The sequence below is a fragment of the Lepisosteus platostomus genome, chromosome 10, assembly GCF_059453375.1.
Source record: "Lepisosteus platostomus isolate fLepPlt1 chromosome 10, fLepPlt1.hap1, whole genome shotgun sequence".
NCBI classification, from domain to species: Eukaryota; Metazoa; Chordata; class Actinopteri; order Semionotiformes; family Lepisosteidae; genus Lepisosteus; species Lepisosteus platostomus.
The window spans coordinates 4211095-4238161 of record NC_142620.1 but is presented as its reverse complement, the minus strand read 5'-3'; the positions used below and the strand labels follow the sequence as shown (position 1 = coordinate 4238161).

The 27067-nt window shown below is 41.5% G+C and overlaps 1 protein-coding gene across 10 annotated transcripts in view; it reads left to right on the top strand.

The window, feature by feature from the left end:
• The window catches only part of kiaa0586 (KIAA0586 ortholog), a 177236-nt gene that overhangs the window by 137815 nt on the left and 12354 nt on the right, over nucleotides 1–27067 (top strand). For 9 of the 10 annotated variants that reach the window (XM_088647581.1, XM_088647580.1, XM_088647579.1 and 6 more), the window contains 11 exons: nucleotides 3746–3930; nucleotides 4189–4307; nucleotides 6448–6629; nucleotides 7073–7244; nucleotides 7539–7755; nucleotides 8493–8749; nucleotides 9136–9212; nucleotides 10310–10444; nucleotides 11527–11713; nucleotides 14428–14567; nucleotides 15586–15673. In XM_088647581.1, coding sequence (XP_088503707.1) covers nucleotides 3746–3930; nucleotides 4189–4307; nucleotides 6448–6629; nucleotides 7073–7244; nucleotides 7539–7755; nucleotides 8493–8749; nucleotides 9136–9212; nucleotides 10310–10444; nucleotides 11527–11713; nucleotides 14428–14567; nucleotides 15586–15673 — 1759 coding nt within the window. The remainder of the gene's footprint in view (nucleotides 1–3745; nucleotides 3931–4188; nucleotides 4308–6447; nucleotides 6630–7072; nucleotides 7245–7538; nucleotides 7756–8492; nucleotides 8750–9135; nucleotides 9213–10309; nucleotides 10445–11526; nucleotides 11714–14427; nucleotides 14568–15585; nucleotides 15674–27067) is intronic. The other variant, XM_088647582.1, reaches the window with a different exon arrangement.

Below are 27067 nucleotides of genomic sequence, written 5' to 3'. Positions count from 1 at the left end.
AGTGAATATAGATCAATGAAAAAGTAAAGTTAGGTTACAGAGAAAACCCTTCTGTGTGTTGTACAGTAAGTTAAATTGCTGGTGTTGGGCTTTGTGAGAATCATTACTGGGTTTTTCTGTAATCGTGTAAGCACGATCCTTTTTATTTTGCACTTTCCAAGCAGAAACCCTTTACAACAGTGATGAAGAATGATATATTTAGTAAACACAGTGTAAAAACAGATTGTTTGTACTCTCCTCTCCCCTGGTACTGAGGCATGCAAAGCTGCAAATCCAGTTATAATCAGGTTACAATTTCCAGATATTTCTGTGAAATCAAATCTCTTTCTAGAGGGATTTGCAGTCAAATGGACAAATAATAATACATTTACTTCTACAAAATAGTAAAAATCACATACTGTATATGCAAACTTACTACATACTATTAGTTGTGCTAAATAGATAAAAAATAAAATTAAGAAAATAACTTTTAAATATTATTTTCAATTAATTACATTTAATTTACCATTTTTCAGATGCATATCAATCATTAACAATGTGTATTACAATATTAACATGTTGTAACTAAAACTTTTTTCTATTTTGTTGTTGCTGATGGTAGTTACATATACAATTTAGTTGGATGAAACCTTTTGAATGCCCAACAGGACATTGGTAAAGGAACAGTATTGGGCCTCTAAATTTTGGGGAAGTACATTTACTCTTTTTCAGCAGAGCTACAGAAAAACACCCTATAATTCCTTTTCTGTCGTGTTAGATTTTGTAGCTCTTTTGTTTGCATGAAAAAGTCCATGTTAATGCAGCAGTCCTTAAACAACTTGAGAATTCGATTTGAGAATCAATTTGTGCAAATAAAATGTCCATGCAAGAGCACGATCAGATAATTTGTAAATATGACAGCGGTCAATATCGTTCTATGTAGGTAAAATATAAGAACAGTGTTCTTTGCTGCATACCGATCCTTTTATCACTCCTTTCTCTCCTGGAAGGTGAAAAAAGTGTTATTTCACACTGCCCTCTTCTGGCGACAGAGTACAAAATTAGTTCTCAAACTGCAAATTTTGGAACATTTTTCTTGCTGAAACATCTACGCTAATGTTTCAGAACATTTTCAAATTATAAATCATTCCTGTAGGAGTATAAACATGAGCTTTGATAGCAACCAATTGGAGATAGGTTGTTTGCAGTGCTATAAACCTTCTTAAATATCATCTTTGCTCTTAACCTCAACCTATACAGCCTTCTCTTACATCAGTTCTTAGTGATGCTCTATGATTTCTAACTGCCATATTAAGGAACACGGTTGCCTGATGGATACACATTAAAAAAGCCCCACACAGAAAATTCGAGCACATTCAAATAAATCATCCAGGTGGGGCTGCACACTGGTGGTGGTGGAGGGGAGTCCCCATTACCTGTAAAGCACTTTGAGTGGTGTGTCCAGAAAAGCGCTATATAAGTGCAATTATTATTATTATTATTATTATTATTATTAGCCTGTGATTAAGAACTGGGCTGATGGAGGAGTACTCCAGGATTAGGAGTAGGTACCGCTATGTTAGGCAGTAAAAAAGCATGTTGAATGGCACTCTTGGAGGATGGCACCTTGCATTCCTTGTCCAAGGAAAGTAGAAGAAATGTACACAGCCTGTATTTGACATCCAGAGAGAATGTTGTGTCGAGACTGGCACGGTCAGATGGTACTACTTTTAATTGTTCTAGGTACATGATGAAAGTTGGGTAACAGTTTAACCTGTTGTGTGCCTCAGAGAAGCCTCTTGTGATTGTTTAACTGGTGATTAAGAGCAGCATACATGCCTTAATTATGCTAGAAATCCCTGAACACAGTCAAGGCCAGAAGCCTCTTTCATAAAATATAATGGGGGAGCAATTTACTTTAATTATGCTATAAAGGATGGTTTACATTCTTCCTTTTGGCACGTGTTCTGTTTTTCCACCAGCAAACTATATTTCTAGCCAGGAAACAATATACTGTATACACAGTATATACACTGTATCAGCAAAAGCTATTGAAGACAGTACTTAAAACATTTTAAATCCAGATGAAAATACTTCAGAGCTCCCTGTCCAGAAATCCCAAGTCTTGGCTCTAAAAGTGATATGTTTATTGAAAAGGAGAGCAAAAAAAAAACTTCAAACACTCCCCACATTTGGCTGCACAGTACTTGGTTTTGTTTCTGGAAGCTTGCCCATACCAGTGAGATAATGTAGCCTGTTTAACGGAGTTCCTCCAGCCTGTTTGCCAAGGAATCTGCTAGTAATCCAAACTATTGACCTAAAATCATACTCACTTTGACACTTTTCACAGTTTTTAGACGTAGAAACGTAACACCGTGCTGCGTTCCTGTCTACCATGTAACAGTGTAGCTGATTTACTGTACTTTTGAAGCAGTAATTTTTAAGTCCAGCTTTTGCCAAATATGTGCAATGATTGATGTTGTTCCTGATAGGGTCTGGGACTGTGAGTACTGTCACGAATGTTTTCAGCTGAGTGTGTAGACTGCTTTCTTAGTTTTGCATGGGTATTGTTTTGCTGTAAATGTCCGCTGTTTTTTTTATTGTGAATCAAATATAAAAGTTGCTTTAGCAGTCCCGGCCTGAGAGTGTTTCACAGGTAGGAGTTTGGTTAGATAATACGATGATGTATAACAAACATCATGATTTTTGTTTTAATGTTATTTTTCTGGGGGCAAACCAACTATTAAATGCTACGGAATGGGTATGTTTTATATCAGCTGCCCATGTCCATAGGTCATAGGTCAGTTTTTGTAGATATGGCATGAAAATAGTGTAGTATCATTTATAAAGCACACTCTTTCTCAGGCCTGTGCTTAAATTATAATGTATGGAACTTTAATTATTTCCATCCTTAGAGGCGTACAGCATTGTATCCGGACATCAAAGAGATTTACATTTCCAGTGCATGACCGTGCCCATTTTTAACCTGTTGCTGACTGCTCAGGGGATGCCAGCAGGTCTGCACAACTGGATCGTGGATAGACTGGAGTACAAGGGGAGAATATCATATGCTGTTTACTTTTCACCTAACAGTACTTTTCTGAAATGGTGGTTTTCAACTTTACACAGCCAGATTTTAATTTAATAAATTGTCAGACTGATAAGTTATGAGGTGATCTAATCTGCCTCATTGTAATTTGATTTTGTAGCCTTTGCCAGCCTCTTAATTATTCACTGCAGAGAGCCAGTTGCTGTTCAAATGACAAATTGTTTTCACTCGGGGAAGAGAAACGCGCAGCAAATCGGCAGGCTGTGAACACAAAGAATGGTGATCAAAGCAATGGGACTTTGTAGGCGCTCATGTGCACTTCCGTTTGCCGACACCAGGAATTCTCCTTCTAATCAGAACAGAAGCATGTTGAACACATGTCTTCACCGGGGACAGGAAGGACAAAGCGTATCCTGACATATGAAATCGTTCATTTGTCCAGCCTCACAGAGATGTGCAAGTGCTTTGGTTTTAGCAGCACAGCAATGGCCTCCGTGTTCCAGCGTATTGGAAGCAAAGGCCTGTTAGCAACAAGGTGCAGCTCAGACGAGGCTGTGCCAGTCTGCCAGTTTCTGGAGAAGGGTTGAATGGGTTAACTTAGTGGGCTCTTTTTTCTCTGCCACTGTTCCACTACGTTTCTCACTGGTTTTTTAGTAACTTGTTTGTTTCACTCGAGTTGCACTGGGTTCTTATCTTTCGTTCCTTTTTTCCTGTAAGGACTCAGAGGAGGAAGATGGACTCTCTGAGGCGGCGATCGAGATAAACGGCCAGGTGGGGCCTGCCCTCGCCCCCTACCACGGCCCTTCCTTCCCACCCTCTGCTCCGGAGCCGCGGCCCACCATCGATGCCGTGGAAGTCCGAATCCAGCAGAGAGAGACCCTGGAGAACAGGCTGGTCGACTGGTGAGTCCTGCCTTCCCTGCCTTCGCCATTTCAGTCGGCTGAGTGAAGGCGCGCCCACCATCACCACGAGCCCGACAGCAGCGTGGTGCGCTCGTGATCAGGGGCGTGTATTAATTACAACCAGGGGCAACGAGCGGGCAGTTTCTCTGCACACCCTTTCACGTTTATTGAATTGTTTGCTTGAGAAAGGCTCAGCAGTGTAGTGTGTGTGTGTGTGGGCGGCTCAGCTAACGAAGGGAGAGGGCCTGTGTGTTGCAGGGTGGAGCAGCAGCTGATGGCACGCGTGATAGCCGAGCTGTACCCCCCTCGGGTCCAGGCTGCAGAGGACAGCGGCGCATCGGAGCTGGAGGACAGCGGAGCCTCCACCTCTGACATTGGTGAGGGCTGAGCGGACCCCGGGCGTGGCCAACATTCCCGCTGGCTTGTCTGTGTCTCGTACAGCGCTTTCCACACCGCCCAGTTTATATTTTGAAAAATGTTTCTGCCCTCTATCCCAGTTAAGTTTAACCGTTTGCCCTTTTTTTGTTTCTGCCTGCGTATCGTTTTTTTAATCTCCCCTCAGCTCTTCAGTGTGATTCCAGAGGTTTCACACTTTCTTTTGCTCTGAGCGTATCCCTTCATTGCTCCTCTCTAGGATTCAGGAACACCATGAGCAGGGATTGTTATCATTTTCATGTATTTATGTAATACATACATGATGATGGCTATTTATGTGAAGAACCTAAAGGAATATAAAATTAAAACAAATGTATACATTTCGATTATTAAGCTTTTAACATACTTGTCATCTTATGTTTATTTTTGGGGGGGCTGCATTTGATTGAGTTTAAGGGGAGTGAGTGGATTCAAAACATTGTGTACTGAAATACCAAAATGACATTGGGTAACTTTTTTCAAAAACATTGAGAAGATGACAGCAAATTTGAAAAGCTCATACAGTAATTTGCCCTTATGACTTGCATATGATGGAGGAATTAATTATTTTTATATTGTTTTTCTCTCTTTAATCAGCTGTTTTATCTTTCCATTGAGTGTGTGAAGGAGATCCTTGTTCAAACCAAAATTGAACTGAGTTGCACATTATTTTCTAGTGAAAACAATTCATTTATGAACACTTAAAGATCAAATATTGTTCCCATGTGTATGAATACTACTAGAACAGTTAAATAAACAGTAACTATGCAGAAGCTAAACAATGTTTTCGAAATGAGCTAAGCAGAAGGGAGTGGCCTGAAACACATGTCACCACAGTTAGTTGTTAGTTGGCTTGGCATAGTGGAGTCTGTTAAAGGTCGGTTCTGGTGACCAGTTGTAAAAGAACAGAAATAGCCTTGGCATTGCTTACTTGGCATGTCATACATCGAGTGGCTTTAAAATGAAAGCTTTGGGTTTTGGTTTCCGTAAAATACAAGTATGAGCTTGTAGAACAAATGGTAACACCAGCACAAGAAAACATAGTTGCTAGTTATGCAAGATTCTTGTTTCATTGTTGATAAAGATGTGATCTTGATGATCTGTTGGAGCACATCCCTTTTCTAGAAGGAAATAATAGTCTGGAGTACCACGTCATTCACCTGAAAGCTTAAAGCACTTGCAGAACGTGTGTGATAGAGACTGGGGTAAACTACAGCTATGATGGACTGTATTCCTTTTGAATTTCTGACAGAGTTTCCAATAAACAAAGCATTGTGTGTAAAGTCCGAATGCCTGTATTTGAGTGTGCATATTTGATTCTAGTCATCTGTTGGCTTGGTCATCTTAACAGCACTTATTCCTTTGCTGATGAGCACCAGATTTCTGCATGTAGCTTTGAAAAAACTGTTCAATAGGAAACAGGTCCATTCCTGTGACTTTCAGAGCTTCTTCTCAGTCAGATGAAAAGTGTGCCATAATATTTTAAACATTTAATTGCATTAGCAGGGCTTTGTTATCTAGGCACGCACAATTAGTTAGCTTTTAAAAAAGAGCTTCCTCACAAGGTAGCCCTGCAAAGAGGTGAAAACCTTGGGCAGATGATTTCCAGTTTGTTTGGGGATTTTCTATTGTAGAGAAGACCTTGAAAACCCGATCCAAACAAGAATGAATAGCTTTTTTACAATAGTACATAGAAATGTAGTGATAAACAGTTTTAACAATAATGAATGAATCGGTGAAAAGGCATGCTCTCAAGGTGAATTAGCATGGTTAAGCTGGCCTCTGTGTGTGTGTGTGTGTGTGTGTGTGTGTGTGTGAGCCCTGTGTCGGGCTGCTGTTCTGGTGGATTAAGCTCTGGCTTACTGTGAACCATTGAGAATAAAGAGGCTGGAAATGGATGTATGGATGAGAAGTAAACTAGTAAACAGTTGCACACAGTGATTAATATATGTTTTCTGTTGTTTTAACACAGTCCACTCGCGTGTGTGTTGTTTTCTTTACAATCTCCAACCTTAAGCTGGAGAATTCCCCTAGTTCCACTCCTGAACCATGGGAACTTCACCCAGGGCTGTTGCCCACGAACCTTGTCTCTGCTCTGTGCAGTTGAGGCAGCGGGCGGCGGAGGTGTGCAGCTGTTCGTGGAGGCTGGGGTGCCCGTGGACTCGGAGCTGATTCGCCAGTATGTGAACGACGCGCTGGCAGAAACCATAGCCATCATGCTGGGCCAGAGAGAAGGGCAGAGGCCAGCCTCTCCCCCCGCGGCTCTGGAAGTGCCAGCTCCTCCAGTAAGACGCGTTTCAGCCTGCTCGCTCACCGTTCCTACAGTACTGTTAGCTTCGGGCCCCAGTCAGTCAGACGATTGACTGGAGGAACACCAGGGCAGAGACTGACTAGCCTGGTCTCACCGAGCAGCGCAGAATGCTTCCACTTATTTGTACCGATTCTTGTTTTAGAAAACAACTAACTTGTTATTTTGTCATTAAAGTATGAAAATGAGCCTCAAGTTCTCCAGTAAGGCAAGGTAAGTCCATGTGACGAGCCATGTGGTTCTTTAGACAGCGGGAACACGAGTCCCTTATTGGACGGGATGCCAGTCCATCAGAGGGGTCCCGGCTCGTAGAGCTGAGCAGACTGCAGCAGTCAGGGGCAGGGGCATTCACAGAAGGATGCTTCCAAGACCACAGATCTGCCTGCCCCGTACCTAGCTCTGTATGTCACTGTTTTCCAGAAGGAGCCTGTCGTGCCAACACCATTGCCCACACCTCAGCTCAGCCCCCACCCCAGCCCGCCCCCCTCGGGCCGAGCGCCATCCCCCGTGCGCACCCCCGACGTGTCCGAGCGGGAGTCGGCAGCGGAGTCCTCAGAGGCCGAGCTCGAACCTTCAGCCCCAGTACACACCGGTACAACTCCAAATGGCACAGCTGCGCAGCTGAGCAAAAACTGGGATTTTCGCCGTCGGGGGTCTTTAGCTTTTTACCCAAGAGTCCCTTCAGAATGACAAAAAGTGGATTGAAAAGCTCCTGTAGGTGTCAAAAAATCAGCTGCCTTTGTAATTTGAAAACACTGGATGCCGACAATTTTAAAAGGGTCTTTCACGTATTGTAGGCTTAGCATTACTGCTATTACACCCTTTCCAAAGCACAGCAGGCCCCAGACTGAGCTTGTATCTTTTGGTTGTTTATCTGGCTTCCAAGAACCTGAGGAGGAGCACAAAAGCCCAGTGATAACACCAGCCGCCACACCAATCCCCTCTCCCCACCCTGTGGCCACACCCTCTCCTCCGGAACCCGAGAGGAACCCCAGCCCAGAGCCAGCGAGGCCACTCCCCAGCTCCTGGGAAGACGCACAGCTCCCCCTAGAGGAGGAGGACCCCAGGCCTGACAGGGAGGAGCAGCCCTCCCAAAGAGCAGTGTGAGTCACAAAGTTCACTGGTCAAGACAATCCCTTACTAGGCCATTCACACTCCACACAAGTCAGCATAAAACTGAACACAGAGTGAATAAAATGAAAACGTTAAATCATTGCTAAACATGGTCGAAGAACCTGAGCAAGGCCCTTAACCCCAACTGCTCCAGGGGCGCCGTACAATGGCCGACCCTGCGCTCTGACCCCAAGCTTCTCTCCCTGTCTGTGTGTCTGTGTCTCCCTGGAGAAAAGCTGGGGTATGCGAAAAGATGAATTCCTAATGCAAGAAATTGTTTAGGGCTAATAAAAAAGAAACATTATTATTATAGAAGCGATAAATGTTTCGAAAACCTTTCCAGCTGTATACTTCAGTGGTTTAAAAGATTCTAATACAACAGCGCCACCTGGTGTACTAATTGTGAATTTCAAAGAGCTTAACAAAGTTCACTCGAATGCATTAGTTGATCTTATGAAGAGTGATTAATTACCTCGGACGGCTGTTTTAAAAATGTAATTGCTTTTGTCACTACATTTACAAAGCCCTAGAGAAATGTTGCATAAATTAAGGCTACATTAAGCGTCTGGTGCGTAATGGCAATTAAAAATGTGCCTAAGAAATGATAAGTGCACACAGATTCAGACCTGAAAAACTGGATAAATGCCAACCCTAAAGAAATATAGGACCATAGAGACAATAGAATGTGTTGTAGTTCCCCAGTTTTGCCATGTGGGTCTTCCTGCAGGGTGATGTCGGTGGCCCAGGAGGAGGAAACGGTGTCGCTGGTCACTCCTTCCCCACCTGTGGCTCCTCAAGCCCCGACCCCAACCCCGCCCCCTCCCTCGCAAGCCCCACCCACTGCTACTGAGACCCCACCTCCGCCCACCCCGTCCACCGAGGACAGCAGCTCTACCGCGTCAGTCACTGAGACGGACACGGCCGGCAGGAACATCTCCGAAGGGGAGCTGCTCTTCAGCTACGGGCAGTTGGCTGCAGCCAGAGGTGCGCCATTCAGCACAGTGCACCTGTAATAGAAGTGTCTGGGAGGGTTCTGCTCTGTATCTCATCCGAGTTACAGCTAAATGAGTAAAACTCAGCTGCATCATTTTCATGCAAACTACATGATTTTCACTTCATGAGAACAGTGGACATATACAGTCAATATTAAGACCAATAATCAAATAAATAATTGGAATATAGTGTATTGGGGCAATTGTCTCTACTTTCCTTTCCTTACTATTTAGCATTCTGATATAAATATCAGTCAGAACACCACAGATTTAATCCTTCAGTATCTGAAAGCGCAGGAAGAATTTTATTTGATTTCTAGATATTTTTTGTTGCCCCTCTAGTATCTAGCTCATTTCTGCTTTGCCTTTCCTTTGCAGCTCTGGCAGAAGGAGGTTTGACTCTCCCAAACCTCAGCGCCAGCTTGTCCAGTTCACTGCATGGATTTCAGGACATGGTGAGGCACTTTCACGGGCAGTCCCTCCTGAACGCTGGCTCCCGGTTGGCACCAGGATAAAATAATGGAAGGCTGGGTTGGTGCCCAGGCTATGATAAGGCCCAGAATATCAAACTGAGTGTCCCCGAATCCTGAGTGTTCGTCTGCTGATATTGTCTTTGCCTTCTTGATCTCTTATTTTATGAAAACCATACTGTACATTCAATCCACAGGGACTGTTTAATTAAACACAGGGAAATTAATACATTATATGGTGGGAGAATATGTAAGCTCAAACCTAAAAACCACTTACAGACAGTTTTCCACTTTGCTTTCTTGAGAGTAGCAGAAAAAATGTAATTCGACTTTTATTTGCGGCCTTCTTTCTTGCTTAGTGTATATAAATATATAAATATTGAAATAAACAACCTTGAGTACTACCAGAACTACTTTATTTAGTCTCTTATGTAAAATGATTTGGAAATGTAATCTTTTGATTGTGAAATGTGCTCTTTTGTTTCACTTCCTTGGAATTCGTGCTTTGAAAGCTATTACGAAATGAAACCTAAATATTCCAGACACTCCGTGCCAATCTTGTCTTGTGATTCAGAGTACTGATTATAGCATTTGCTAGACTAAACAATGATGCCCTATCTGTTGAACTTTTAAGGAATACGAAATTCCAAAACACAAATCTCAGGCTTGACTTTCTCTCGGCCCATAATAGCGACCAATTTACTGACAGCTGACTTTGGTGGGACAGCGAACCTCTAACCTTTTAAACACAGGCTCGGCTGGGAACCTTCTGCATGGAATTGAGCTGGACATCACTGAGAGTGATGGCAGCATGCTTTTCACTTGCGTACGTCATACTCAATTTGTATAAGTCACATTGTTATTGACTTCAGGCTGTTAAATGCAGCATGATTCATTTGCTGTCATGGTATCCTTAAGAACGTGTTCTGCACTTCTGGCATATTAATTTGAGACTCAAGTGAGGAGCTGCAAAGGGACAGGTGAGGGTTGGTTCCTCGCTGACAAGTAGAGAGAAGAAGCACAGCGTTTGGGCTGCGGAGCCTTCTGGAGGAGTGAGCCTGTTAATATTCTTCTTCTGTCAGGACTACGATCCCCCTAGCGAGGGGCAGGTCATAAGGAGGCCAGATGTCCAGCATCACCGGGACCCAGTCCTGTCCTTGCTGGCGAGGATGAACCAGGGCCTCACCGCTCTGCAGGAAGGACATGTCCACCCACAGGTACAGCGCACCGCTGGCGCTTCAGAAACCGGCCTGCCGGCAGGGGGATCTCCCTCTGAATTCGGGCTGGGCTGCCAGCTGACTACATCCCACACGTCTACGTCTGCCAGCACACAAACACACGTTGCTTCACTCCCTCAGTTCTAGATGTGATGACAGATGTAAACTAGTGCAGGGCTCCAGTAGGTACAGTACATCATGTTATTAAGCAGGGCAGCATCATTAAAAGGAATTGCCTGTAATGTGTCACCTCTGTGAAAAGAATGAATTAATCTGTGAATGAAGAAATAAAGAAAAACGACCCATTTTTAACATTGGGTTAATAAAAGGGTTATCTTGAATGGCATTCTGGACCTTTTACTATAATGAGGAAACAAATGACTTTGAAGTATTTGAAGTAATTTTTATATTAATAGAACTAACATAGGAGCTCTGTGGTAAATAAATATGTGGAATTACAAAATAGAAACAGGAAAGATTTCAATGTAGTTACTGACACTGCTGTAGGTAGTGTTAAGGCAGTACCTCTTTCAAGCAGTAGGTGTCACCAAAGAACATGGAAAATCAGTTCTGACTTCCTTCCACAGTGATCCTGGCATCAAAAGCTGACGCCACTAATGGTTGAATAAAATGTTAATATTAATGTTAAATAGTACACTATACAAAATGCTGTAAAGGTACACAATTAAATGTATAAATATTAAACATCTCTGTAATCCAGCAGATAATTTAGGCCTCACAGGTCTCACATTGTAAATATTTAGCAAAAAATCTTGTATTTGGACTGAATGCATGGTACCCACGTTTGGTGTTTTATCACATTTACAATGAAGTATTTCGATATGATTTCTTAGCAAAGTCAGTGCCAAAATAGAATGGTTACATTTCTGAAATCTTGTAGCTAATTTACAGCATCTCTCGTCTAATCTCTCATCATGGTAGTAGAGGTAATGAATGCTGTCTAACTCTGGTCCCTGTCCACAGGGCGTTGACAAAGAAACCCACCCAGCTTGGTATTTCTTGTGTTGTTAACGAAATTGAGCAGCAGCAGCACTGAGCCCCTGAGTGTTTCCTATGTGCAGATCCACTCTGATGATGACAGCAGCATGGGGGAGGTGAGTGAGGGCCAGAGGCCCAGGCTGACGGCTGCCGGGGAGACTCTCCTGACTGGACACTCACTCCTGCTGGATCAGAGCAGCCTGAATGCTGAGACAGTGCCTGAGCAAGAGGACAGGTCCCTCTCACCTGGCCAGCAGAATCACGAGCCAGGTAACACCCTGATGTTGCACCAGGCTTTAAGTGTTAGTCATTTTGACTAACATCCCCAGTGACCAACTCTATCTTCCATTATGCAAGTGTATTGTGGTAAATCTGACACAGATGGAGGAATTTGCTTTGTCACGGTTTTCCAGAGTTAGTAATATGTTCTGATTTGCCTGTCTAGGTGTTACTGTGCTCTTACAATGATTTCACTTTGCTTTACTGCTCTTTTGCCACTTGAGGAGGTGAGTTTTACTCAATGTAGTGATTTCCCTGTGAACGCTTGCTGTTTGCTCTGCGTCACAGTTCTGCCTGTTTTCTGAAGCCGGTTTCCTTCTTTCCCACTGCCCTGCTGCTGTGCACAGGGGGATAGACGTGTTTACTCTGCAGAGCCTGGTGACACTGTGAATGAACTCTGGAATCACTTGGGAATGTTTCCTGTTGGGTTTTCATCACGTAAGGCTGGAAACTGGAGCTCAGTGGAAAGTCTTCCCAACAGGGTTCCTTTATATATTTATATTGTTTTTTACTTCCCCAGTGCAAGACTCAGTCTTGTGTTGATAGGGAGCTTGGCTTGACTGCTAAACAAAAAAAGATTGTTTGGTTCTGTTTGTGCATGATGGCTTAGCTAAGAGTACTGCTGGTAAATTGACGAGGTATTACACAGACCACCATATTACTCTGCTGCATAGATGAACACTGGGGAGACCTGAACCCCTCTTTGGTCGTCTGGCCTGCAAACAATGACCATTTAGAATATAAAAAGATAAGAAATCTTACAACCTAGAGGACACCATTTGACCCATCTAGCCTGTCTGGAAGTTAGTAGCTAATTAATCCAGGCTTTTCTTGTTGTTGGCTTCAACAACATGGCTCGGTAGCCTGTTCCATATACCCATAAGCCTTTGGGTGAAAAAGTGCCTAGTGTTTTTAGCTTTAACAGCCCTTCCACATAGTTTCCTCTTGTTCCCTCTGGTTCCTGTACCACTGTTCAGTCTGAAGAAGTACGTTGGGTTGCTTGTGTCAATGCCCTTGAGAATTCTGAATTTGTGTATCAGGTCCACTCGTAGTCTTCATCTCTCCAAAGCTGAAAGGTTTCAGTTCCTTTCTCCTGTTGGTGTAAGACATGCCCGTACCCCTCTGCTCACAGATGAACTGCTGATGCTGATCGCGTTTCGGGTGCCGTGGAGAGAGAGCCTGCAGTCGTATTGATCTTAGCAAGGTGTTGTGAGTGGTGGCCTGGCTGTCACTGCCAATCCTGCTGCCAGGATAGAACCTGCTGGCTGTGGCCTCTCCAGACAGCTGGCCATCGTGAGCTCGCGTGATGCAGACCGATGGCATGACGGCATTGTTCTCTAGATAAGCCGGACATATTTCTCCCATTCTGTCATTCTGTATTTCTCCTTGATTTTCTTCAGGCTCAACATTCAACATGTTAAATTGCCTTGTCACCAGCGTCAGTTAAAATTAAAAGCATTGACACCAAAAGCATTTAAGCAGTATCCAAAATATGTTTGCATATTTAAGCAGTATGTCCAAAACATTCTGTACATGCATAAATAGAGTGATAATTTTCTTTCGATTATATAAAATCCCAGTATGTACAGTATAGAAATGCAGTATATTTTTGAGTGTATTTGGCATGTGTGAACATGGACAGTGAGAGTGAGCAGGCAGTGCTAGACAAGAACAGTAATCCTGAATGTGCCAGTTTTCAGAAGATGTATTGTATTTTGTATTGTATTGTGTTTTTCTTATCAATGATGATACTCAAGGAAAAAGGCTTGAGATATTGTTTTTGAGAATCCAGAAACTACCTGCAACGTATTAGTGCATAGTCAATTTTCCTGATTCACTCACTGACTCATGCTTAGATGTCTCCGTTTAATTTTAATTAAATGAAACTGGAGTGTGAAAGTGTCTGGTACATCCTTGGGCATTGGGCTTTTTTAGCAAGTGTAAGAAGACAGACTGCACATAAGACCCATAGAGTTGATTAAAAATACTTCTTGAGTATTGACTGGATTACAAAAATATCCTGCTGAATTGAAGCATGTTTAAAAGATATAGAAGAGCGTTCAGTCACAAACATAAGAAAACATTGCTAGAGCATTGCATGTTTTGGGAACGTGGATTGTGTTTGTCTCTAAGCTTGTTATGAACACTAGCAGAATTACATGGCTGTGGTTTGAATTCAATTTAAAAGTTGTTAGTTTACTTCTATTGTACCTCAGATCAATGTGTCCTGGGTTAGATATAATCTCACTCTCTAGGGACCATGTTAATTTCCTGAGGCTTTTTTTCCAGAATGCTAGACAGAATCAGTCTTCATTAATACTTAATGATAACCTGCAAACACACCAATTCATTAATCCACAGGTACTCAAGTTAAAGTAAAACCTCTTCCCAACTTGATTGATGTGTCTCTAAGATTAAGATCACTTGTTTCATGTGTGTTCCACTGCAGTAACACTGCTTGTAAGTCACTCAATTACCGTTATTATTCATCTGCTCTGCCACTGGAATAAGGATTTGTAGAGAAATGATTTGTTTAAAATAGATTTTTTGTTTTCAAATTGTGTAATATTCATTTTCTGTCAATAGAGACTCCTTAGAATTTGCATACTGTAATTATTCTGTGAGATGTACCTCTTGCAGAACACAAGAGTGCTTCCTATCAGGAACGTGGGGATACAGTATAGCGCTGTGTTGTCTGCTCCCAGGTGTCGCTCTGGGAGATTCCCAGGACACTTATGGCCCCATGAGCCTCAGGGATCTGGATGAGCAGCCAGTGCCTCTTCCTCGTACGCGGCCAGTCGCCGTCAGACCCTCACAGCCCGTGGACATCCGCAGTGCACCACAGGTGGGGTGCAGTCAGCTTTCACTCATTTTCTCCCAGTCTGCTAAGGTCTTTGGATCCTGCAAAGTATTGCTAATGCAATAGAAAGTGGAATAGATAAATGGAAATAAAAAATCCAACAAAGTATTGTGAATGGATTTGTATTGCTAATGGAAGATTATATAACTACTGTATTAACAAAAATATTTTTTTTCTAGATAAGGCAATGAAAAAAAGCCTATTTAACCCCAATGGTGCACAATACAATATCAGCAATGCAGATGGATAATCCTCTATTATCTACAATTATCTACCTCTCTTAGTGTAAGAACTATTGTATTTCTACAACAGTGTGATTTCTCTTTATGTACACTACCTTACAAAAAAGCATTGGTAACCATGTGATTCTCCTGGATGTGCTTTAGGAGACTCAAAGCCAGACTCTAACTAACTAGTTCCAACTAGAATGTTGCATTTGAGTTCAATCAGAAAAGATGCAGATCAAGTAGAGACTGTGGCCTTCACTGTGATTGACCCTGTTCTTTGCCATTCCACGTTACTATCCTCTAGAATCCCAGTCACTGAATTTAAGGAGGATGTAAATCCCAGGATTCCTGTGAGGAATCCCAGAATACTTGTATCCAATCTGTATGTGGTGACATTGAAAAATGAGAGCCATTCATCTCCTCTGTCTGTATGTGATAGCATCACACTGCTGGGTGCTCTCTCATTCATAACAATATACAGATTAGGCTTCTTGTAGCTTGACTGGTAGCCTGGTTCTGTGATTTACGGGTTGTTTAAACTAAGGGGCTCAGTGGTCCACCACCTTAATAATGTGTTGACAAGAGATCATTAGTTTGAATAGCCAGACTTGCATGTAAGACTCTATAATATACAGAGGATATGTTGTAGAAACACACAGAGACGAATACAAAACTTTTGACATTAACTCTGTAGTTTTTAATTTTTTTTTCATTTTATTAAAAACAACTATGTGCATGCAATACTGATGTGCACCTCTACATTGTTTTTACTTCAGGCTACTGAAATACCAAGAGCTGAGCAAGGACCCCCTCCAATTCTAGTGAGACAGTACAGTCACAGCACTGAGGACGAAGCAGAAAGAGGTATTTTTACATGTTACATGTTTACTTGTTTGCGGTTCTTACACATTCAATGCTCTGAAAAGAGTGGAGGATGTTGGGGGGGGATGTTTTTTCCCAAAGGTTTTAAAAAGTAGCAAGGGTGCCTCTGACTGGCTGTGGTCAGGAAACTTCCACAAACCCCTCAACACTAACGAGGAACTTATTAATCTGTATTAATACATTTCCTCCACCAGATGGCAGTCCTTCTGTGTGCAGGACAAGTCCGCTCGACAGTAAATGGTTTACAACAAAGTCATATTGGTTTTCAGATGGTCAGTTCATGTGTTCAGCAGCTCTGCCTTATCTACCGGCAGTGAGCACACTCTCCACATTCTGAGGGCACCTTGGGTTGCATCACTCATCATGCTAGAAATGTTGGGCTCAGCTCTTTTCACTGCCAGGTGTCAATAAGTGATTAAGTGTGGTGTCAAGCACTTTTTCAGTGAGGTCAGTGAATACCTCAAAATAAGCAGAAGGAGGGAAAGCGAGTGACTATAAATGTGCCCTTTTGATGTGTCTGCTGGTGGCCTAAGGGCTTGCATTGATGAAGCGAAGCTGCAGTTGACAGATTATCCCAGACAAGGGAATGTGGGTGGGTATACAAAGAACACATACACTGTCTAACGTATAGCCAAGGGATAGCAAGCACAGGTGCTGGGAGTTTAAGCTCAGGGTGGGCAGAGGCTGACAGTAGCCGCAGTGCTAGCGAGCTTGTTTGTTGTTCCCTGTCCTTTCTCCTGAAATACACACAGCTTCCACAATGAAACCGAAACAAAGTGTCACTGAATGATCCAAGATTGCTTCTTGAATTGTCTTTGTAATGCACAACAGTGTGACAGGCTGCTCTCACAGTGATTCTAAAAGGCTAAAATACCATTCAGAATGATAATGTGCAATGTTCAGCTCTTTTTCTGTGACTCACTTCTATCCACATATTTAGACAATTTCTCACTTGTACAGCATGCTCTTCTTTCGATAAAAAGTGTTTTAAGATCTCATTGGTATTCTTTAATATTAAAGTACTTAAAATATGTAAGCAGCCCTGTACAGCAAACTACATTTTGATTTCTCAATTATTCAATCTGTCCGGCAAAACACATGCTTAACTAAACTTTCCAAGATGAAGATAAAAATACTGTTTGCTGTAAATCTTAAGACATCATAGGAAACTAATGTTAGCTACATTTAATGTGCTACATCATCTCTTCTTTGCCTGAACCATTAAACTCCTCTGTTATCGATTAATAAACTATAAAGGTCAGTTTCTGTAGAACCTACAAACTTTACAAGTAATTCCATGTGAGCCTTTTCTGAACATGAGTAGAAGGATCAATGAAGGTATTCCAGACTATGCCTTTTAACATAATAATGGAATTTGTCAGTGGCTTTTGCTTGACCGTTCCTGAGAGAATTGCACTTTGCCCATTTCTGTTTGTCAATTGGAAGGTATAAAATGTAGCAAAATACTTACAGTGCTGAGTAGATCATTTTTCAAAACATAACCTTGCAACAGACTAAATAGAACCCTGCTAGTCTGAATATTGTGTATGAAGGAGCCACACCCTAAATACAAGGAAAGGAGCCTTCCCTGTTTGCCTGCAGCGAAGTGGTCGCTCTGCTGGAGGCAGGGAGCAAATTCTTCCACAGTACCGAGAGAATCCTCTCTCCAGAGGAGCTCAACACTGTGCCAGCCTGCACAACAGCTTTCCAGTCTTTTTCTTGCATTTCTTTTAAAGGTGCACTTTCCTATTTGTCACGGTGTCTAATTTCTATTTTAGACTTTGTTCTTTTTAAACGCCGTTGTACACACAGGGAGTTCCGCATATACACATGCCAATTATCCTTGTCTGCCGAAACGTATGGTTTACATTTCACAAGTCTACCAAACACAGTGTTTTAAAATCAGACTCGTTATGCCAACGTAAATACAAAGACTCTCTGACATACTAATTAGGTTCAGAGTGAGCATGCTAATCAAGAAAGTGTGCATGTAATTGCAGCCTTTGTGAATGCATTTGGGTGTGCACTTAATTGCAGCGTGCTTGTATGTTTAGAGAAAGGCTTGACAAATTAGGTGTTCTTCAGCAAGAGACAACCAATTTATATGAAAAGACAAGTTAAGGATACACAGCTGTTGTCCACCAGGCATGTGGGAATCAGAACAGTAGCTCTAGTGTTCAGCTATGGAACTGGTATTTTTTAAAGATGAACAACATAAAGAAAAATTGCCCGGGAACACCACCCCAGTAAGCAGCCCCCTTCAAGCTTAAACAAATACAGGACTTCACTGAGAGCACCACTGTTCTGCATGAAATGCAGTGCTTAATTTCCACTCCTGACAGCCCATGTTATAAGGAGAAAGGCAGCAGAGCACTCTGGCACACTTCCCATTAACTCACTGGCCCTTTTCCATAACATTTCAATTACCACTTACATGTACGCGCTGCAGTGAAAGATAAACTGTCCCAACACTGTCCACAGAACACACGGGGCTTTCTGTTAAAGGTGTCCTTTTATGCGTTGGCACCATACAGTACCTAGATGGGTATATTTAGCCACGGGGTCCCAGCCTTCTCCCTGTGAACAGGCACAGTCACAACTCAGAGGTGAGCTGTGACTCCAAACAGTGCAAGTGTTGCCGTAGGGCCGAGTGGAGGAAACTAGGAAAAAATTCAAGGTGCTTATCTACAGGGTAATGCAGCTTTGTAGCTGCTCACTAGATACAGTACTCTTGTGACAACGCAAAGTGCTCCAGCACCAGGACACAGCTCTCTGTGGCCTGGGGCATTGCCTCTGTAGCGGCTCTTAATAATCACCTTTTCATGGAAGATAGCATTCGGCTTTGAACAGAACTTTGAGTTTTTTTTGTTTTTTGTTCTTGATGCATCAAATAAATTCTCAGCATTTGATAATCATTTCACGTTCAAATATAATTTCCTTTGGAACCACAGTAAGCTTAACATTCTGTGTGTTTTTAATATCATCCAGTGATGGAAAATTATACTCCATCACTATGAGTGTAGTGGTATAAATGAGCTCCTGTCTGTAGTGTTGCTTTAGAAACTTCACATACACCCATTCAAACAGATCTACACGCACACGTTTATGCAGCACCACTGTTTTTACTGGGGCCTGCACAAGGCTTACAAGGTCAGATTCTGTTCCTTCCTGAAAAAACAAACAAACAGCACATAGGGTATGTAATGTAAGACAAATAAAAGCCTGAACTGAGGAGCTGTTAAACCATCAGCACAGATCGATTATTTGTTTAGCTGGACTGCAGTTATACCCTATTTTCAGTTAAGTGCATTCTTTTAAACAAATTTCTGCAGTTTGTTGGCTGATATCCCAAATTCAGTAACTTCCTACTGCATAAATAAATATACTTGACATTCCTGAGAATATGGTCTTTTACCATGTTCCCTTAAAATGGCACAAAAATGTGCATGCCAGAAATGTTTATATCTGTGGATTCAAAGTAGACCATAACCTTTTTTATCTGTATGTCATATCATACAAAACTGAGTGACAAGCTCATATACATGCTGATGTAAATTACCAAAAGACCTTCTTTTGACCATACTACCAATTAAGAAACACCACAGCTTTCCACACTCAGTATGGAAAATGTTTAACCCAGCACATTTTAGCAATGAAGACCTCAGCTGTGGTGCCGACTTAAAATTCAGATTACACAAACCTTTGACTACACTACACATATATGAATTCAAAAGCCCTCCGAAAACAATCCCTAGAATTTTTGCTATTTTTGAAAGGTATAAAAGTTATTTATAAAATATGATTAGTTTATTAAGGTATTCATGTCTTAATAAAATATATTGAAGAGAGAAGAAGTTTACCAAAGAGGTTACCCACTAATTGAAAGAAAATGGGTAGCCTTGTAACAGGTAACATTGATATCCAAAAGAAATTCCTTGTTGTTTACCCCGGTGTTTCTCTGCCACATCCAGCAGGAGGCGCTGTGTGGCCTCTGAGAAGTGAACAATAGCCTAGCAGGTGAATGGCTAAAATCACGTATGGATGGAACATCTGTGTATAATAGCAATTGAAGAAATATAAAAGCTAGTGTAGTCTACCAGATGATATTCAAATACTTTTCCAAATGTTATTAATAATTTGCCACTGTTTATTTAATCTAGGAGGTCATTATACGCCTGAGAGGAGTTCTGTTTCTTAGGCCCTTTTTCTCTGGTTTTGAAGCTCTCAGACTTGTTTTTTTCCGCTTTTTTAACTCCTGCTAATAATTATAGTGCATTTTCACTGCAGCAGACATTATGGAGACAGTGGTAGAACGTGTCTCGGGATTTTATGTGCCTTTGTTTAATCTGCCAAGCTATTACACAGCTGTTCGGTTGTGTTAAGGATGTCATTTGCAAAATATTCTTCTGTTTTTAAGGGTTAACCTGGGGCAGGAATAAATGTCCTCCAGCAGGATTGTTGTTTCCCTGGAAACAAGAAACACAAAATAAGGCTTTCCAAATTATTAATCACTCTGTGTCCTTGTAGTGTTTCAGACTATATGCTCACTGGGTGAAGGCTGATACCCAAAGAATTCTGCTTTTTGAAAATGAGGTCATTCTTAATCCTTGCAATTCATTGTATTTAAAAATCTGCCTTTTAGGAGTGAGAGCAGCCTCATGTGATTTTTGTACAAGCATGTGGGAGTCTTCCATGCATCTGTAAGAAGTGTACTTACCGCAAAGCTACAGCTTCACCGTTAGGTAGTGATATGAAACAGGGTTCTGCAAGGCTTCCAAAAATGCTATCATAGTTTTTGGCATGTTTATGATAGTGTTATTTGCTTGGCAATATGTATCGGAATAGGTTTTCAATTTAATTTCTCAGCACATGTGATATTAAAGTCTTATTTATCACAACTAAATCTCTGTTTTCAGCAGTAAAAAAAAAATCTTCTGCAGAATATTCATTATTTCCTTTGCAACCTTTGGCTATCTGTTCACACAATGAATGCTTCCCGGCAGAAAGGTTGACAGAATTTCATTAAAAATAAGCCCTGTAGTCAATCGTATCCGCAAGAAGAAGGGAAGCACTCCAGTGAACTGCTCTGAAATGATAATAAAGATGAAAGATAATAAAAAATGCATTTGTTACTATAAATGTAAATTTGAGGACTTTGAGAACTACCATTTCCTGTTTTTATGTTCTGAGTTGCATGTGAAATTAAGTGGAGATCATTTTCTGCATTTCTATTACAGCACATCAGCTACAAGTATCCTATTTGTAAAATTAAATTGAGATCTTCTTCTGCACTTCTAATACAATACTTCAGCTACAGGTAACACCAGTCACCATCCCGGATGTCTACTGGTAACTAACTGCCTCCAGGCCATGATTCAGTACCGAAGCAACAATGTCTTGTAAACTTCAGGCTATGCATGAGGATATGCATGTACAACTTCATCCAGGATATGTGCTTCTGTGTGATTGTTTTATCTGCTGTAGTGTCTGTGTCTGTGTGTGTATGTGGACGTTCTTGTGTGTGTATATATGTATGGTTTTGTATGTGTATGATTTGCCAGGACTTCTTTGAAAATGCGAAGGTAAATCTCTCCTTGTCACGGACTAATCCTTCAGCCTCTTTATTATAGCACCGAGGGCAAAATATGATGCAGACAGAACTCATTGGCATTTTAATTAAAAAATGATGAGATGGAAGATTAAAATGCTCCGCATTCTGAACACCACTTGAGGATCCCCTTGCTGACACTACCAAGCCCTCGCTTCTGGTTTCTTTTCCGGTTGTGTTTCCCTTGTTTTGTGTGGCGCGGTTCAGAATTCCCACCCTGGTCCCCAGAGGTTGTAATCCTCTGTAATCAGTCCCTGCTGCTTTGGCATTTTTTCACGCGCAAGTGCCCTGTGCCTGCACATCATCCTGCCATCACTGTTCTCACAGTTCCCACACAGGCGAGCGGAGCGATGATGGCCAAGCACACTTTTATGGTCACCGTTAAGCCATTTTTCCTTCTTCTGGCGCCTAGCTTTCATACAGCTGCGCAGATCAGGAGCGTGTACTTCAAAAATTGCCTCTGATATGTATTTTTTCTATTGTCAGAGTAAGTCTTACTAAGTAAACTCAGTGGAAAAGATTTTTAAATCCATCAAGATCTCTGCAATTCTAGAAAGGGATTTGGTATTCTTTTTTCTTTTTCAATATTTCATGATAACACTTATTAGTTATCATGTATGCAGGTTATATACAGTATAGCTGCAATACTGTCTTTTGGGTCCCCATGGAGTTGATAGATCTTTTCCACATAGCAACTTTGAGGATCTTCAAAGGGTAAATAATTTTGAAATTAAGAGCATTCTTGGATTGTATGATTCTATGAATTGCTCCCTTTTCTAGCTTATACGTAGTTATTTAAAAAATCCAGATATTTTTTTTCTTTTGTAAACCTACATAGTCTTTTATATCAGAGAGGAAGGATTCTAAAAAAACATGCATGGTTCCTTTACTTTAAGATTCTTTAAACTGCTCCACAGACATCATTAGCCCAAGGGGTCCCAACAATTCAAAGCTTCCTAGGAAATACTGTACCAGCCTGTCTGGTTAATGGTGAAGAAGCAGGCACAGTTGCAGCACCCTCAGCTACATCACTTTCATTCAGCTGGAAATCAAAGATGTTTTAAATGTAAAAAAATGTGTTCATTAATAAAACAAACTCTAAAGTCTGAATGTACTTTTACTATTTCTGGTGGAACTGATCGGTGCTTTTCAGATAGGATGCAGTCTATATAACATTGACTAACTCCGATAACTGCTTGTTTATAGGGATTACATGGAATTACATTGGTGACAGAGCAGTGGGTGATAACACTGTCTTTCCTGCAGTACAGGATACTCTCACCTGACTGGGGTTGTCTTTCTCCTCAGGAACTAGACTACTCTCTTTCTATATTTCACTAATGAATGGGGAGGGGATGAGGAACACTGATGTAGACCTAACTGTTTACATATTTGCAATAGGAAACAGGCGCATAAGGGTATTTATATGGTGATTTGCCAATTTCAACCTTTTGCATTCCAGATTGGGCAAACCATGTAATTTTATTTTTTCAGCCAAGAAGGCAATTTACTAAACGTTAGTGGCAGACTTCCTTAAAGCCAATCTAACAGATTTATTGCAGCCAATTACAAGACCAGGGGACGCTGCTGTGTTATAGTTTGGAACGCTAACATTTGCTTCAAAAGATCTTAAACTAGCAAAATAGGACTTGGACATTAACCTCAGTTCATTCTTATTGTTGCTTTTTAGGCATCATTACTACTGAAACACTTAAGAACTGAAAGATTGAAAGATTTCTTCATTTAGAGGGATGTTATTGCGTATACGGTCTTCAGCACGTTTTAGAATAGATTTCTAATACTCTTTTCTTTTCAGCTTTGAGGGACATTACAAAACTCTTGCATTGATGAAAGAGACTGGTCTTCTCTATTACTAAGAAGTCAGCACCATCATATCCAGACTATTCACTGGGTGTAGTCACTTCGTCCATTTCTCCTTTGACAACTCCTTGCTGAAAGAGCGGTCCAGTTCTGATTTCACACATGTACAATGCAGCACCCATGTAGAGTATGTAGATTACATACAGTACAGTAGCTAAAAATCCCTGAGATTCAAATAAAAGTCTGCATTTTCATGTATAACCTCCACTAACAAGTTTCATTCCCGGCGAGTTCTTCTCTCAAAGCTAAGAAAAATAAAGTTTAAAGTTTGAAATCAAAATCAAACTTTCTTTAAAAACTCTAAAGGAGGTGCCTTCCCTCTTGCACTACACTTTTTTCAGCTGTGAGGCCTGACACAGTGGTTGTGCAAGCTGCAGGGATGACATAAAAACAAGTTCTGAGCTTGTCACCATGTGTTATACTGTACTTTCACCAAATATTTCAGATGACTCGGTGAAGAGCGCTGTCTCTCCCATTATATCACCGCTGTCTTGTAACTTCTGCAGTGAGACAGCAGCAGGCAATGTTGGATGCTCTGAGAGGGTGAATAGAATGACTTCAAACTGCCATATCAAGACAATGCTTCACTTTATTGTTTTCTGCATAAATGATCTAATCTGACGACATTTATTCGGTTCCATATTTTCCCTGCTTTTCTAAGGTTCGTTTCACATTTGTACGATGAGGCTGTATAATAGAAACTTATTCCCTTTCTGTGTCTTTTTTCAGCAGATCACTGAACATGGAATTAAACACGTTCACACACATGTATGTTATTTTATCATTAGTCAATCAATTAATCATAGAGGCACGAGTCTTTCCCTAAAACAGATGGAGGTCAAGAGCAGTTTCAAAAACATCCATATTCAATGATAAAAATTCACCACAGTCTTTATGTTTTTTTCATACAGTACCTCTACAATGGCACACATGTCTGAATGGTCCATTAAAAACACATTTTGTTGGGGCTAAAATTCTATTCTGTGTGCAGATGATCCTGGAGCATTAATGAAACTGAAATCTTTGTTTTGAGTAGGTTTTCACTTCAATAGTCATAACCTTTTCACCTGGTTCCCTTTAACCCAACTTTAGATAAGTAGATCTTTCCTAGCCTTCTCCCTTTGATCAGCGGAGCTCAGATTTTGCTCGGTGTCTATGCATTTGAAGGCAGGCTCTCGGATTTCACCGGCTTCTCTTCCCAGAGATGTCTTTGAAACTGCTTGTTATTAAAAGATCTCCTGTTACAGCGGAGTGGTGCTTGCTGCAAGCTGTGCTGCGTGGTGCTCGGGCCTGTGGGTCCAAACAGCAGTTGGCCTTCTTTTCACACTGGAGTCGGCCGCTCGGCCATCTTGTCGTGCTTCATGTCGTGACGAAATCAGGCAAACCCGATTTAAGGAGCTCAGACCAAGATTTAGTCTCTTCTGCCGGGTTTTTTTTTCATGCTCCATTAATTTATTTTCTAAAAAAAAGTGCCCATTGGCTGAATGAGCAGCTGAGTCTGATAAACCAAGAGCGGTTGAAACAGCTCAAGCTTCCTTTGATAGCCATGCGAATTGCTCCAGAGCCTTTAGTAACTGGATTTGTAAATGAGCTGCAGCTAGCAGTGTGCAGAGCAGTGCTGCAGGCTATATGAGCCTTCCATATTTGACTTTTATAACCTATCGGAGTGCCTTTGACAGCCATACAGATTTGAGTCTTTGGCTGACAGGACTGAAAGCTGAGAAGATAGGACTGATGGATTTTTTTCCCCCTGATGGTGCTGAAAGGCGATCTTCCTCCAGCCCAACAGGATGTGCTCAGAGTTTCCTTGGCGAACCTGAGTCAAGCCCACTGAGCCAGACCAGAGCTGCAGCAGTGTCTGATGTCCTGCCAGAATCTTAAGCTTTTGTTCTTCCTCCTGTCCCATAGCAAGATGCTGAATCCTCAGAACCACACTCAGCTGCACATTACCTTGTAAGGCAACAGGGTTTAAAATCAGTTCACAGCACAGCCTTCTCTGCAGCTGCAGAGCTCTTGTTTTTATCTGGAATGTTTTGAGCAGACACTCTCTTCACTGCAAGGGGTCAGGGTTTTTTTTCATGTTGCCTGAAAATGAACTACAGACTATGTTACACTATTAGCCTGACTTAGCTGATGTTGTGTGAACTAAGTATGAATTTATCAGATGTCCAGAGAATGATCTTAATAGCAGTGAGTAGCTTTTGATTTAAGTTTGTTAAGTTTGAGGAGATCTCTTCTCAATTACCTAAATCCCTTTTCCTTTAATTGATATTTATTAAACATCTGTAATGTTTTAAAAACATATTCAAAAGATTGCATGATATGTCAGCTTTTGCATGGATAAGACATTTGTATAGAACTGTTATGCAGCCCTTTTTTAAATGTTTTTTCTGCTTCCCTGTGTGACAACTGTGGCTTTCTGTGACTTTTCAGAATCCTAAATGAACTCTCTTCTTGCTTGCTTTTAGGAATGGACTTTGTTTGGATTTATAAAGGCTCTGTAGATATACCTGTCATAAGATGATACTTTCAGTGGTGGGTAGTATTGGATTTTGGATTTTGAAAAAGCAAGTACCTCATGGTGCCTAAATGTAATGTATAGAGCATATCAGCATTCTTTTGTACCACTTTTACAAATACTTATTTTGAAGGCTTTGCCTTTGCCGGTGAAGACAAAGACTCATGCATGCCCAAAGGCTTCGCTGTGTAGTATCGGCGAATAACACAATCGTTCCCCTGTTGGTGACTCACAGCTTGTGCCACAACAGATGTCACTGAATATGTGACATGGGCTTTGCAACAAAGAGAAACACACCAAAAGCTTTCAACTTCTGTGTTAATGAAATTATTTCCAGCACCTTTTAATCCAGTGCAAGTAATTTTGTTTTCTCCAATTGCTCCAGCTGTGGTTACAGGGGGCATGAGTACTTGTCAGGAAGTTTCTGACAGGCAGATTGCTCTCGCTGTTATCTTAGGGCAGCATGGGAGAGCAGCATGCAATCTTGTGTTCTTTGGTGGTGTTGCTCTATTCTAGTGTCTGGTGAAAACAGGGAACATTTTTTGCTCCGTTTTGCCAGATCACCTGAAGAAATTCTGCACAGCAGTTACCAAAGGTCAGAGGTCACATCCTGTTAAAAGACTGAGGAAAGCTTATTTTGCTAAAGTGCCTGAAACTGTGGATTACTGTGTGTTTGTTTTGGTACAGTGCTGTGGTTTAGTCTAAAATTCGTACTCTTCAGAGTCTTATGCCTGCTTTTTATTTGACAGAATTGCAGCTTGGTGTGTTGCTGTTATTGTGTTGGGGGAAACATGGGGGCGCCGAACGTACTTGATTTGAAAGGGCTGATTGTTTTCTTTTGTCTTGCTGGCCCTGTTATACACTCATCTGGTTTGTATCAGACTGTTTTCACAGCCAGCCAATGCTGCTTTTCATGCAGGCTGACAGTAAAAGGCTCCCTCTCTCTATGAAAGCCAGGCGGAGGCAGTGCTGTTTGCCTGGAGCCGAGGGGAGCACCTTGAATCTATTAGAGTGCTCACAGCAGCTTCCAGCTTGAACCGTGACTGGACTACCACAGCCATCTTACAGCATGCAGTCAGGATACGCCCAGACCAGTAGCATTGAAAGACAGCCGCCAAGGCCTCCAGCCCTGTCATTGAGAGCAGTTATCAAATAATCAAATTAAGTCTAAAACTTGTCTCCCCTGTGAGCCATTTCCATTGCTGAGCACTACCCATAAACTGCTGCTGGTTGTCTCAACATCAGAGCCAGGAGGCTATTTCATCCATTGAGCTCATTTCCTTCGGTTGTCCCAAAGCCAGTACATTTAGTACATTGTCCTAAAAACAACCCCCCCAAAGTATTAATTTCTCTTGAGATCATCATAAGA